The sequence below is a fragment of the Anolis sagrei genome, chromosome 12 (genome assembly GCF_037176765.1).
Source record: "Anolis sagrei isolate rAnoSag1 chromosome 12, rAnoSag1.mat, whole genome shotgun sequence".
In the NCBI taxonomy this organism is placed as follows: domain Eukaryota; kingdom Metazoa; phylum Chordata; class Lepidosauria; order Squamata; family Dactyloidae; genus Anolis; species Anolis sagrei.
The window spans coordinates 1,660,633-1,675,577 of NC_090032.1; the positions used below are offsets into that span (position 1 = coordinate 1,660,633).

Here is a 14,945-nt window from a genome sequence, read left to right on the forward strand (position 1 = left end):
CCTCTTTTCTTCCTTTCCTTTTTTCTTTCTTTCTCTCCTTCCTTCTCTACCTCTTTCCTTCCCCCTTTTCTTTCCCTTCCACATTCTCTCCTTCCTTCCTTCTCTACCTCTTTCCTTCCTTTCTTTGCTCTTTGCCTTCACCCTTCCTTCTCTCTCTCTTTTTCTTTCTTTCCTTCTCTCTTGCTTTCTCTCCTTCTTTCCCTCCTTTGCTCCCTCTTTCCTTCCTTTTCTTTCTTTCTTTCTTTCTTTCTTTCTCTCCTTCCTTCTTTCTCTACCTCTTTTTTTCCTTCCCCCTTTTCTTTTCCTTCCACTTTCTCTCCTTTTTCTCTATCTCTTCCTTTCCTTCCTTCTCTCTTTCCTTCTCTCCAGATTTCTCTCCTTCTTTCCCTCCTTCCTTCACTCCCTCTTTCCATCCTTTTCTTTCTTTCCTTCTTTCTTTCTTTCTTTCTTTCTTTCTCTCCTTACTTTCATCTCTACCTCTTTCTTTCCTTCCTCCTTTTACTTGACAGATGCAACTGTCTTTCGGGCTGCATAGGTCGACAGCAAGCTAGACTATTAATAGTCGGGAGCTTACCTAAATTTCCTACTTGAAAGATGCAACTGTTTTGGGCTGCATAGGCCGACAGCAAGCTAGACTATTAATGGTCGGGAGCTTACCTAAATTTCCTACTTGACAGATGCAACTGTCTTTCAGGCTGCATAGGCCGACAGCAAGCTAGACTATTAATGGTCGGGAGCTTACCTAAATTTCCTACTTGACAGATGCAACTGTCTTTCGGGCTGCATAGGCCGACAGCAAGCTAGACTATTAATGGTCGGGAGCTTACCTACATTTCCTACTTGACAGATGCAACTGTCTTTCGGGTTGCATAGGTCAACAGCAAGCTAGACTATTAATGGTCGGGAGCTTACCTAAATTTCCTACTTGACAGATGCAACTGTCTTTCGGGCTGCATAGGCCGACAGCAAGCTAGACTATTAATGGTCGGGAGCTTAGCTAAATTTCCTACTTGACAGATGCAACTGTCTTTCAGGCTGCATAGGTCTACAGCAAGCTAGACTATTAATAGTCGGGAGCTTACCTAAATTTCCTACTTGACAGATGCAACTGTCTTTCGGGCTGCATAGGTCGACAGCAAGCTAGACTATTAATGGTCGGGAGCTTACCTAAATTTCCTACTTGACAGATGCAACTGTCTTTTGGGCTGCATAGGCCGACAGCAAGCTAGACTATTAATAGTCGGGAGCTTACCTAAATTTCCTACTTGACAGATGCAACTGTCTTTCGGGCTGCATAGGTCGACAGCAAGCTAGACTATTAATGGTCGGGAGCTTACCTAAATTTCCTACTTGACAGATGCAACTGTCTTTCGGGCTGCATAGGTCGACAGCAAGCTAGACTATTAATAGTCGGGAGCTTACCTAAATTTCCTACTTGACAGATGCAACTGTCTTTCAGGCTGCATAGGTCGACAGCAAGCTAGACTATTAATAGTCGGGAGCTTAGCTAAATTTCCTACTTGACAGATGCAACTGTCTTTTGGGCTGCATAGGTCGACAGCAAGCTAGACTATTAATAGTCAGGAGCTTACCTACATTTCCTACTTGACAGATGCAACTGTCTTTCGGGTTGCATAGGTCTACAGCAAGCTAGACTATTAATAGTCAGGAGCTTACCTACATTTCCTACTTGACAGATGCAACTGTCTTTCGGGCTGCATAGGCCGACAGCAAGCTAGACTATTAATGGTCGGGAACTTAGCTAAATTTCCTACTTGACAGATGCAACTGTCTTTTGGGCTGCATAGGTCGACAGCAAGCTAGACTATTAATACTTGAGAGTTTAGCTAAATTTCCTACTTGACAGATGCAACTGTCTTTTGGGCTGCATAGGTCGACAGCAAGCTAGACTAATGGCCGGAAGCTCATGTCTTGGTGTACAAAAAAACATTTTGTCCCACGTTTTCGGAAACTGTGATGTCTTCTCTCTAACCATGTCTTGGGTTGAGTGTCCAAAAGGCAAGAAGTCCCATCAGCCTTCCTCCTCTTAGCCCTTTGGAGCTCTTTTTCGTGGCTTTGTGGACATCATCTTGCTTCTCTTTTGCCTCTCCGACAGTCTTCAGCCAAACCCCGATCCTTCAAGCCTTGCAGCACGTCCAGGCCAGCTGCGACGAAGCCCACAAAATGAAGTAAGTCCCCAGTTTTGTGTTCTTCACATAATAGTCGCAGAGCTGTTTAGGCCTGATTCCCCTTTCCCCCATTTTTTGGGTGGCAAAATTCATATTTTTGTGTTCTTCACATAATAGTCGCAGAGTCGTTTAGGCCCAATTCCCCTTTCCCCCATTTTTTGGGTGGCAAAATTCGTATTCTTGTGTTCTTCACATAATAGTCGCAGAGCCGTTTAGGCCCGATCCCCTTTCCCCCCATTTTTTGGGTGGCAAAATTCATATTTTTGTATTCTTCACATAATAGTCGCAGAGCCGTTTAGGCCCGATCCCCTTTCCCCCCATTTTTTGGGTGGCAAAATTCATATTTTTGTGTTCTTCACATAATAGTCGCAGAGTCGTTTAGGCCTGATTCCCCTTTCCCCCATTTTTTGGGTGGCAAAATTCGTATTTTTGGGTTCTTCACATAATAGTCGCAGAGCCGTTTAGGCCCGATTCCCCTTTCCCCCATTTTTTGGGTGGCAAAATTCATATTTTTGTATTCTTCACATAATAGTCGCAGAGCCGTTTAGGCCCGATCCCCTTTCCCCCATTTTTTGGGTGGCAAAATTCGTATTCTTGTGTTCTTCACATAATAGTCGCAGAGCCGTTTAGGCCCAATCCCCCTTTCCCCCATTTTTGGTGGCAAAATTCGTATTCTTGTGTTCTTCACATAATAGTCACAGAGCCGTTTAGGCCCGATTCCCCTTTCCCCCATTTTTTGGGTGGCAAAATTCGTATTTTGTGTTCTTCACATAATAGTCTCAGACCTGTTAAGGCCTGATTCCCCTTTCCTTGTTTCTCCAAAGGCAGTTTTAAAAACCTGAAATGGAGGTCTCTGGAGCTCAGGTGTTTCCTTTTGTCCTCCATAGAGCTTCATTACAGATTTTGTAAACTGCTTTGCCTTTGGAGAAAGAAGGAAGGCAGGATCAGTCTCAAATAGAGGTGCGACTATTATGCGAGGAAAACAATATCATTGCCTCTGCTGTTTTCTTGAGCATCTCTCCTTCTCCTCCTGTCTCAGAGGGAAGCCAGTTAAAAAACAAGGTAAAGGTTTTCCCCTGACATTATGTCCAGTCGTGTCCGACTCTGGGACTCTGGTGCTCACCTCCATTTCTGAGCCGAAGAGGCATTTGCATGTTTTTGAACTGCTAGGTTGGCAGAAGCTGGGGCTGACAGCAGGAGCTCACCCCGCTCCTCGGATTTGAACCTGTGACCAACTGAAAAATCAGAATTTTTTCCCATCACATCACACAATTTACATCACACCCCTTTTTTGGATTATTATTATTATTATTATTATTATTATTATTATTATTAAAGGGATAAAATAGTACGACTATTATGTGATGAAATATGGCAACTTTCTCAAAAGCTCTGCTAAAAGTCCCCCAACTTCCCTAATACTCTGAAGCTTTTTGCATCATCAGATCAGGGAGGTACGGGATTATTCGCCATCCTTACATTGAAGTTGATTTGAGGCACATGGTGCAAACCTTCTGATTTCCTGTGGGGATCCAGCTGCCCAAAATAATGAGACTATTATGTGATGAAATATGGTAACTTTCTCCAAAGCTGTGCTCAAAGTACCTCAACCTCCCTAATACTCTGAAGCTTCTGCGTCGTCAGATCAGGGAGGTACGGAATAGTTCGCCATCCTTACATTGAAGTCGCATTTGGGGCCGGTGGTCCAAACCTTCTGGTTTCCTGTGAGAATCCAGCTGCCCAAAATAATGAGACTATTATGTGATGAAATATGGTAACTTTCTCCAAAGTTCTGCTCAAAGTACCTCAACTTCCCTAATACTCTAAAGCTTTTGCACCATCACATCAGGAAGGTACGGGATTGTTCGCCATCCTTACATTGAAGTCGCATTTGGGGGCCGGTGGTCCAAACCTTCTGGTTACCTGTGAGGATCCAACTTCCCAAAACAACGAGACTATTATGTGATGAAATATGGTAACTTTCTCAAATGCCCTGCTAAAGTTACCCCAATTTTCCTAATACTCTGAAGCTTTTGCACCGTCAGATCAGGGAGATATGGGATAGTTTGCCATCCTTACATTGAAGTTGCACTTGAGGCACATAGTCCAAACCTTCTGGTTTCCTGGGAGGATCAAACTGCCCAAAATAATGAGACTATTATGTGATGAAATAGGGTAACTTTTTCCAAAGCTCTGCTAAAAGTACCCCAACTTCGCTAATACTCTAAAGCTTTTGCACCATCACATCAGGAAGGTATGGGATTGTTCGCCATCCTTACATTGAAGTCGCATTTGGGGCACATGGTCCAAACCTTCTGATTTCCTGTGAGGATCCAGCTGACCATTTTTTGGACTATTTTCTCTTTGTTTTGAGCGACCAAATACGAAGGAGGAACAAGGGAGTGAGAGCTGTTACCCTTGTATGTTTTCGTGTTTTGCAAGAATGGAGGTCCAGAGGAAAGGGCCAAGCGATAGATGTAGGAGACGCATTAAGAGTAGCCATTCTCCGAGAAGGGCCCCAACTTCCCTAATACTGTGAGGATCGAGCTGCCCAAAATAATGAGACTATTATGTGATGAAATATGGTAACTTTCTCAAAAGCTCTGCTAAAAGTACCCCAACTTCCCTAATACTCTGAAGCTTTTGCACCATCAGCTCAGGACGGAACGGGATTGTTCACCATCCTTACATTGAAGTTGCATTTGGGGCACATGGTCCAAACCTTGTGGTTACCTGTGAGGATCGAGCTGCCCAAAATAACGAGACTATTATTTGATGAAATATGGTAACTTTCTCCAAAGCTCTGCTAAAAGTCCCCCAACTTCCCTAATACTCTGAAGCTTTTGTGTCGTCAGATCAGGGAGGTACGGGATTGTTCGCCATCCTTACACTGAAGTCGCATTTGGGGGTCAGTGGTCCAAACCTTCTAGTTTCCTGTGAGGATTGAGCTGCCCAAAATAATGAGACTATTATGTGATGAAATATGGTAACGTTCTCCAAAGCTCTGCTCAAAGTATCCCAACTTCTCTGAAGCTTTTGCGTCGTTAGATCAGGGAGGTACATGACTGTTCGCCATCCTTACATTGAAGTTGCATGTCCAAACCTTCTGGTTTCCTGTGAGGATCCAGCTGCTTAAAATAATGAGACTATTATGTGATGAAATATGGTAACTTTCTCCAAAGGTCTGCTAAAAGTACCCCAATTTCCCTAAGAGTAGCCATTCTCCGAGAAGGGCCCCAACTTCCCTAATACTGTGAGGATCGAGCTGGCCAAAATAATGAGACTATTATGTGATGAAATATGGTAACTTTCTCAAAAGCCCTGCTAAAGGTACCCCAGCGAGACTGCTAACCCGTCTCGCTTCTCTTTAGGTTCAGCGACCTCTTCTCCCTGGCCGAGGAGTACGAGGACTCCTCCAGCAAGGTCCCCAAGAGCCGGCGGAAAGCCACCATCTCCAGCCCCCGGAGCCGGAAGAACGCGGCCCAGCCGGCCAACAACGAGGAAGAGTCGGCCTCCACCAGCGCCTCGGTGAGTGGTGGCGGGGTTGCCCACAAGGCGGAGCAACTACAAAGCCCATCTGAGGAGTGTAGTATCTAGACAGAGGGAAGTCATAGTCCCACTCCACTCCGCTTTGGTCAGACCTTACCTGGAGTAATCCCATGTTCTGTAGTGGGCCCCACAATTCAGGAAGTGCATGGGTAAGATGGAAGGGATCCAGAGAAAGAGAAATAGCCACTCACAAGCCGGCTTGCTTGGAAATGGATATATTGCTTGTATCTCTGCAGCAAAGAAAGACCCTACTGACTTTTCCCCACCACCACTTCCTTTTATACACTTTTCCTGCCCATCTTACCCTCTGCTTAGTTTCCTTATTAGTTGCTTCACAAGTTCCATATCATGGAATTCTCTCTGTGACATTCTGCTGGCTTTGGAATGTCACAGAGAGAATTGATTCAGTCAATATAATTCAGTCAGGATGTCACGGAGGGAATTTGTGATGTCAGAAATCGACTCCCGACACTGTCTTTCGGGCTGCAAAGGTCGACAGCAAGCTAGACAATGGTCGGAAGCTCACTCTGACCCAGGCTGGCTTTGAAGTCATGACTTTTTGGTCAGTAGTGATCTAATACAGCTGCGCCACAGTCCGGGTGTTTACCCAAGACTTGATCGTTGTCTCTGGTCATGTCCGCAGTTCTCATCCACATCTTCTTCAGTCAATATAATTCAGTCAGGATGTCACAGAGGGAATTTGTGATGTCATCATGGCGTCAGAAATCGACTCCTGACACTGTCTTTCTGGCTGCAAAGGTCAACAGCGAGCTAGACAATGGTCGGAAGCTCACGCTGACCCAGGCTGGCTTCGAACTCGTGACTTTTTGGTCAGTTGTGATGTAATGCAGCTGACTCGTAGCCAGCTGCGCCACAGTCCTGGTGTTTACCCAAGACTTGATCGTTGTCTCTGGTCATGTCCGCAGTTCCCGTCCACATCTTTGTCATGAATTCTTCACCTCCTTTGGCCGTTTTCCAGGCTTCAAGATCTTTTTCACACGTACTGCTCTCGAGCCAGGCATCGTCCCCCATTCTGTATCTTTGCATTTCATTTTTTCTGCCAAAGTGCAAGATACTCCACTTTGGCAGAAAAAACGAAATGCAAAGATACAGAATGGGGGACGATGCCTGGCTCGAGAGCAGGACGTGTGAAAAAGATCTTGGAGTCCTCGTGGGGAGGAAGGTAAACATGAGCCAGGAATGTGATGTGGCGGCAAAAAAAGCCAATGGGATTTTGGCCTGCATCAAGAGGAGCATAGTGTCTAGATCTAGGGAAGTCATGCTACCCCTCTATTCTGCTTTGGTTAGACCACTTTACCTGGAATATTGTGTCCAATTCTGGGCACCACAATTCAAGAGAGATATTGACAAGCTGGAATGTGTCCAGAGGAGGGCGACTCAAATGATCAAGGGTCTGGAGAACAAGCCCTATGAGGAGCGGCTTAGGGAACTGGGCATGTTTAGCCTGAAGAAGAGAAGGCTGAGAGGAGATATGATGAGGGCCATGTATAAATATGTGAAGGGAAGTCACAGGGAGGAGGGAGCAGATCAAGGGTCTGGAGAACAAGCCCTATGAGGAGCGGCTTAAGGAGCTGGGCATGTTTAGCCTGAAGAAGAGAAGGCTGAGAGGAGATATGATGAGGGACATGTATAAATATGTGAAGGGAAGTCACAGGGAAGTCACAGGGAGGAGGGAGCAGATCAAGGGTCTGGAGAACAAGCCCTATGAGGAGCGGCTTAAGGAGCTGGGCATGTTTAGCCTGAAGAAGAGAAGGCTGAGAGGAGATATGATGAGGGACATGTATAAATATGTGAAGGGAAGTCACAGGGAAGTCACAGGGACGAGGGAGCAGATCAAGGGTCTGGAGAACAAGCCCTATGAGGAGCGGCTTAAGGAGCTGGGCATGTTTGACCTGAAGAAGAGAAAGCTGAGAGGAGACATGATAGCCATGTATAAATATGTGAGAGGAAGCCACAGGGAGGAGGAGGGAGCAAGCTTGCTTTCTGCTTCCCTGGAGACTAGGACGCAATGGAACAATGGCTTCAAACTACAAGAGAGGAGATTCCACCTGAACATTAGGAAGAACTTCCTGACTGTGAGAGCCGTTCAGCAGTGGAACTCTCTGCCCCGGAGTGTGGTGGAGGCTCCTTCTTTGGAAGCTTTTAAGCAGAGGCTGGATGGCCATCTGTCAGGGGTGATTTGAATGCAATATTCCTGCTTCTTGGCAGAATGGGGTTGGACTGGATGAAGGCCCATGAGGTCTCTTCCAACTCTTTGATTCTATGATTCTATGATTCTATGATACAAGAGAGGAGATTCCATCTGAACATGAGGAAGAACTTCCTGACTGTGAGAGCCGTTCAGCAGTGGAACTCTCTGCCCCGGAGTGTGGTGGAGGCTCCTTCTTTGGAAGCTTTTAAGCAGAGGCTGGATGGCCATCTGTCAGGGGTGATTTGAATGCAATATTCCTGCTTCTTGGCAGAATGGGGTTGGACTGGATGGCCCAGGAGGTCTCTTCCAACTCTTTGATTCTATGATTCTATGATTCTAAAGAAGGAGAGAAAGTGGGAGAAATGCCGTCAGAAATCGACTCCCGACACTGTCTTTCGGGCTGCAAAGGTCGACAGCGAGGTAGGCAATGGTCGGAAGCTCACTCTGACCCAGGCTGGCTTTGAACTTGTGACTTTTTGGTCAGTAGGGATCTAATGCAGCTGACTCGCAGCCAGCTGTGCCACAGTCCCGGTGTTTACCCAAGACTGGATCGTTGTCTCTGGTCATGTCCGCAGTTCCCGTCCACATCTTTGTCATGAATTCTTCACCTCCTTTGGCCGTTTTCCAGGCTTCATTCTTCTAAGGATGGTCAGAACCCAATTGTACGATTTTGTCCAATCCACACATCGCATTTACGAGCCTTTTCCTTTTTGTAGGAGGAGGAAGACACCAAACCGAAGCCGACAAAGCGGAAACGGAAAGGCTCCTCGGCCGTCGGCTCGGACAGTGACTGAGCGGGCGCCTCGAGGGGGATCTCTGTGCCCTCCTTCCTTCCGCATCGATCTGCCTCCATCGCTGGCGGCGTCCGAGGCGCCCCGCAACCGAGAGAACGGCCGAGTGGACGCTGGACGCTGGACAATGTTCTCCATAGCAACGGCGGTCGCAACGACCCCTCCGTCCCGTCCCCCCTCGACTCGCCCTTCCATCTTTCTCAACTTGGAAAAAGAGGTTATTTTTCCAGAAATCGCTCCCGTGACATCGTAGAGCCTGCACTTGGTCTCCGTTCCCCGAAATGTAAATAAACCACGCCCTGAAATTGGCGCTTCCGGTTGAGGGCTGGTGTGGGTGGGGAAACCGCAGGGAAGGGCCAGATTGCCTTTCTAGACCCCTCTTTTCCAATCAGGAGGGTCTTCGTCACCGGATCCCTCTGAACTTCACCGTTTCGAGGCTTTCCGTACCCCATTTTTCGCCAAACGACAATTACCGTCACCAAAAAGGTCTGCCACTTAATCAAAAAAAACCCCAACCGTACCGCCATTCTCCTGCCGGGCTCGTCAGGTTCCCTCTCCGGCCACCGTTTTGGCCAAATGGCTCCCCAGGAAAAACAGCCTCCCTTCTTCCTCTCAGAGGAGCATACTTTCGGGACGTCTTTTAAGAACGAACGACGAGCGAAAAAAAGAAGAAAAAAGCGGTAGTTATATTTTTAACCCCCATCGCCCCCGCCGAGAGAAAGTATCATTTCTAAGTGATTTTTTTTAAGAGACAGAGAGAGACGATAATAAAACTGTCGACACGGTTTTGTACGAGCCGCTTGGTCGCGTCTTGTCTTTCTGGGCATTGCGGGGGGAAAGGGGGGGACACCAGTGGTAAACTACAACTCCAAAACTCAAGGTCTTTGGGGGGAGTGGTTCTGTGTGGGAAGTCTGGCCCAATTCTATCGTTGGTGGGGTTCAGAATGCTCTTTGATTGTAGGTGAACTATAAATCCCAGCAACTACAACTCCCAAATGTCAAGGTCTCTTTCCCGCAAACTCCACCAGTGTTCACACTTGGGCATGTTGACTATTTGTGCCAAGTTTGGTCCCAATCCAGCATAGTTTGACTCCACAGTGCTCTCTGGACTTGGGAGAACTACAACTCCCAAACTCAATGTCAATGCCCATCAAATCCAGTATTTTCTGTTGGTCAGGGGAGTTCTGTGTGCCAAGTTAGTTCAGTTCCATCGTTTGTGGCGTTCACAATGCTCTTTTACTGTAGGTGAACTATAAATCCCAGCAACTTCAACTCCCAAATGTCAAGGTCTATTTCCCCCAAACTCCACCAGTGTTCACATTCAGGCATATTGTGTATTTGTGCCGATCCATCATTGTTTGAGTCCGCAGTGCTCTTTGTATGTAGGTGAACTACAACTCCCTAACTCAATGTCAATGCCCATCAAATCCAGTATTTTCTGTTGGTCAGGGGAGTTCTGTGTGCCAAGTTAGTTCAGTTCCATCTTTGGTGGAGTTCAGAATGCTCTTTGATTGTAGGTAGGTGAACTATAAATCCCAGCAACTACAACTCCCAGATGTCAAGGTCTATTTCCCCCAAACTCCGCCAGTGTGTACATTCAGGTATATTGTGTATTCGTGCCATGTTGGGTGCAGATCTATCATTGTTTGCCCCAAATCTGTTGTTGGTAGAGTTCAGACTGCTCTTTGATTGTAGGTGAACTATAAATCCCAGCAACTACAACTCCGAAATGTCAAGGTCTGTTTCCCCCAAACTCCGCCAGTGTGTACATTCAGGCATATTGTGTATTCGTGCCAAGTTGGGTGCAGATCTATCATTGTTTGCCCCAAATCTGTCGTTGGTGGGGTTCAGAATGCTTTTTGATTGGAGGTGAACTATAAATCCCAGCAACTACAACTCCCAAATGTCAAGGTCTATTTTCCCCAAACTCCACCAATGTTCACATTTGGGCATGTTGAGTATTCTCGCCAAGTTTGGTCCAGATCCATCATTGTTTGGGTCCACAGTGCTCTCTGGACTTGGGTGAACTACAACTCCCAAACTCAAGATCAGTGTCCACCAAATCCAGAATTTTCTGTTGATCAGGGGAATTCTGTGTGCTAAGTTTGGTTCAGTTCCATCGTTGGTGGAGTTCAGAATGCTCTTTGATTGTAGGTGAACTATAAATCCCAGCAACTACAACTCCCAAACTCAAGGTCAGTGCCCACCAAACCCTTCCAGTATTTTCTGTTGGTCATGGGAGTCCTGTGTGCCAAGTTTGGTTCAATTCCATCCTTGGTGGGGTACCAAATGCTCTTTGATTGTAGGTGAACTATAAATCCCAGCAACTACAACTCCCAAACTCAAGGTCAAGGTCCACCAAACCCTTTCAGTATTTTCTGTTGGTCGTGGGAGTCCTGTGTGCCAAGTTTGGTTCAATTCCATCCTTGGTGGGGTTCCAAATGCTCTTTGATTGTAGGTGAACTATAAATCCCAGCAACTACAAAATTAATCTCCCCCATCCCCACCATAATTCAGATTTGAGTGTGAGATTTGATGATGCATTGGACTCGAATCAATTCTCCATCGTGGTTCCTGTGAATCGCACGTATGGATATGCATGCGTAGGAAATACTGTATGTGCGGATTTCACAGGTAAACACTCGGAGAAACACGGTAACAGGTAAGTCCCCTTCTCCGTCCTTTCTTGTCTCCAGATCCCAAAGGGACGGGTCCTGGCAGATCACACTAGATATCCCATGGCCGTGGGATATCTGCGCATACGCAGGAAATACCATATGTGTGAATTTCACAGGTGACCACTCTGAGAGCAAACAGCTACAGGTAAACAACCTTCTCCGTCCTTTCTTGTCTCCAAATCCCAAAGGGACGTGTCCTGGCAGATCACACTAGATATCCCATGGCCATGGGATATCTGCACATGCGCAGGAAATACCATATGTGCAAATTTCACAGGTGACCACTCGGAGAACACACAGTTACGGGCAAGCAACCTTTTTTGTCCTTTCTTATCTCCAAATCCCAAAAGGGACGTGATCCAGCAGATTGCACTACATATCCCATGGCCGTGGGATATCTGCGCATGCGCAGGAATTACCATATGTGCAAATTTCACAGATGACCACTCGGAGAACACACGGTTACGGGCAAGCAACCTTTACTTCTCCGTCCTTGCTTGTCTCCAAATCCCAAAGGGGTGTTTCCAAATCCCAAAGGGATGGGTCCCGGCAGATCGCACTAGATATCCCACAACTGGTGTTTCCAGCCGTGGGATATCTGCACATGCACAGGCAATACCATATGTATGAATTTCACAGGTGACTACTCTGAGAACACACGGTTACGGGCAAGCAACCTTTACTTCTCCGTCCTTGCTTGTCTCCAAATCCCAAAGGGACATGTCCTGGCAGATCACACTAGATATCCCATAGCCGTGGGATATCTGCACATGCACAGGAAATACCATATGTGCGAATTTCACAGGTGACCACTCGGAGAACACACAGTTACGGGCAAGCGACCTTTAATTCTCCGTCCTTTCTTGTCTCCAAATCCCAAAGGGATGTGTCCCGGCAGATTGCACTAGATATCCCACAACTGGTGTTTCCAGCTGTGGGATATCTGCACATGCACAGGAAATATCATATGTATGAATTTCACAGGTGACCACTCTGAGAACACACGGTTACGGGCAAGCGACCTTTACTTCTCCATCCTTGCTTGTCTCCAAATCCCAAAGGGATGTGTCCCGGCAGATCGCACTAGATATCCCATGGCCGTGGGATATCTGTGCATGCACAGGAAATACCATATGTGCAAATTTCACAGGTGACCACTCGGAGAACACACAGTTACGGGCAAGCAACCTTTACTTCTCCGTCCTTGCTTGTCTTCAAATCCCAAAGGGACGTGTCCTGGCAGATCGCACTAGATATCCCACAACTGGTGTTTCCAGCCATGGGATATCTGCACATGCGCAGGAAATACCATATGTGCAAATTTCACAGGTGACCACTCTGAGAACACACGATTACGGGCAAGCAACCTTTACTTCCCCGTCCTTGCTTGTCTCCAAATCCCAAAGGGACATGTCCTGGCAGATCACACTAGATATCCCATAGCCGTGGGATATCTGCACATGCACAGGAAATACCATATGTATGAATTTCACAAGTAACCACTCTGAGAACACACAGTTACGGGCAAGCGACCTTTACTTCTCCGTCTTTGCTTGTCTCCAAATCCCAAAGGGATGATTCCAAATCCCAAAGGGATGTGTCCCGGCAGATTGCACTAGATATCCCACAACTGGTATTTCCAGCCGTGGGATATCTGCACATGCGCAGGAAATACCATATGTGCAAATTTCACAGGTGACCACTCTGAGAACACACGATTACGGGCAAGCAACCTTTACTTCCCCGTCCTTGCTTGTCTCCAAATCCCAAAGGGATGTGTCCTGCAGATCGCACTAGATATCCCATTGCCGTGGGATATCTGCGCATGCGCAGGAATTACCATATGTGCAAATTTCACAGGTGACCACTCTGAGAACACACAGTTACGGGCAAGCGACCTTTACTTCTCCGTCCTTGCTTGTCTCCAAATCCCAAAGGGATGTGTCCCGGCAGATTGCACTAGATATCCCACAACTGGGATTTCCGAAGACGTCGGTGTTTCTGAAGACATTGGTGGGGATTTTTCGGACAAGCTGTGTCTTGTCTTGAAAGGCAACCGTTTTTTCGGTGCCTCGAGGAAGGAATGTTCCGATTGGGGGAGGGAAAAAAACGAAAACAGAACGAGGAGAAGCCGAGGAGGAGAAAAGGAGATGCGTGGCATTCGTGTTTGGCGGTTTCCTGCTTCCATGAATAGGGAACAAAAGGGAGCCAAACTCAAACCAGATGCAAGAGTAGGGGAAAGGTCAGGGATCCGTTCGGGAATTCCAAACACTCGATAACTCAGGGTTTTTTGGGAGTTGTCAGACTATGAGGCAATCCCTCGTTATCCGAGTAGAATAGTTTTCCAAGATCGGTGTCCTGGCGGTAGGTCCGTATGTGGCTGTGGAGCCCTATTCTTGACCTGCATCTTCTCCCACAGTGAGGGCATTGGTTTCCAGGTGGAAGGCGGTCCCGGTCACAGTTGGCTTGACGCGCCTTCCTCCTGGCACGTTTCTCCCTTTCGCCCTCCATTCGTGCCTCTTCAAATTCTGCAGCACTGCTGGTCACAGCTGACCTCCAGCTGGAGCGCTCACAGGCCAGGGCTTCCCAGTTCTCAGTGTCTATACCAGAGTTTTTAAGGTTGGCTTTGAGCTCGTCTTTCAATCTCTTTTCCTGCCCGCCAACATTCTGTTTTCCATTCTTGAGTTGGGAGTAGAGCAACTACTTTGTCGGGCATCCGGACAACATGGCCGGTCCAGCGGAGTTGATGGCGGAGGACCATCGCTTCAATGCTGGTGGTCTTTGCTTCTTCCACCACGCTGACATTTCCCCGCTTGTCTTCCCAAGAGATTTGCAGGATTTTCCGGAGGCAATGCTGATGGAATCGTTCCAGGAGTTGCATGTGACGTCTGTAGACAGTCCACGTTTCGCAGACACATAGCATGGTTGGAAGGACAATAGCTTTATAAACAAGCAGCTTTGTATCCCTATAGATGTCCCGGTCCTCAAACACTCTGCTTCATTTGGAAAAACACTGCACTCGCAGAGCTCAGGCGGTGTTGTATTTCAGTGTCAATGTTGACATCTGTAGACAGTCCACGTTTCGCAGGTATATAGCAGGGTTGGGAGGACAATAGCTGTATAAACAAGCAGCTTTGTATCCCTATAGATGCCTCGGTCTTCAAACACTCTGTGCTTCATTCGAAAAACGGTGTGCTCGCAGAGCTCAGGCGGTGTTGTATTTCGGTGTCAATGTTGATGTCTGTAGACAGTCCACGTTTTGCAGTCATATAGCAGGGTTGGGAGGACAATAGCTTTATAAACAACCCCCTTGGTCTCCCTATGGATGTCCCAGTCCTCAAACACTCTCTGCTTCATTCAGAAAAATGCTGCACTCGCACAGCTCAGGCGGTGTTGTATTTCAGTGTCAGTGTTGACATCTGTAGACAGTCCACGTTTTGCAGGTATATAGCAGGATTGGAAGGACAATAGCTTTATAAACAAGACCTTGGTATCCCTATAGATGTCCCGATCCTCAAACACTCTC

General features: G+C 47.0%; 1 protein-coding gene across 2 annotated transcripts in view; it reads left to right on the forward strand.

Moving 5' to 3' along the window:
• Positions 1-9,536, forward strand: part of INTS3 (integrator complex subunit 3) — a 65,064-nt gene extending 55,528 nt beyond the window's left edge. For both annotated transcript variants that reach the window (XM_067472310.1, XM_067472311.1), the window contains exons 28-30: positions 2,117-2,189; positions 5,561-5,717; positions 8,667-9,536. In XM_067472310.1, coding sequence (XP_067328411.1) covers positions 2,117-2,189; positions 5,561-5,717; positions 8,667-8,744 — 308 coding nt within the window. In that variant the 3' untranslated portion in view covers positions 8,745-9,536. The remainder of the gene's footprint in view (positions 1-2,116; positions 2,190-5,560; positions 5,718-8,666) is intronic.
• The last annotated feature ends 5,409 nt before the right edge of the window (positions 9,537-14,945 follow it).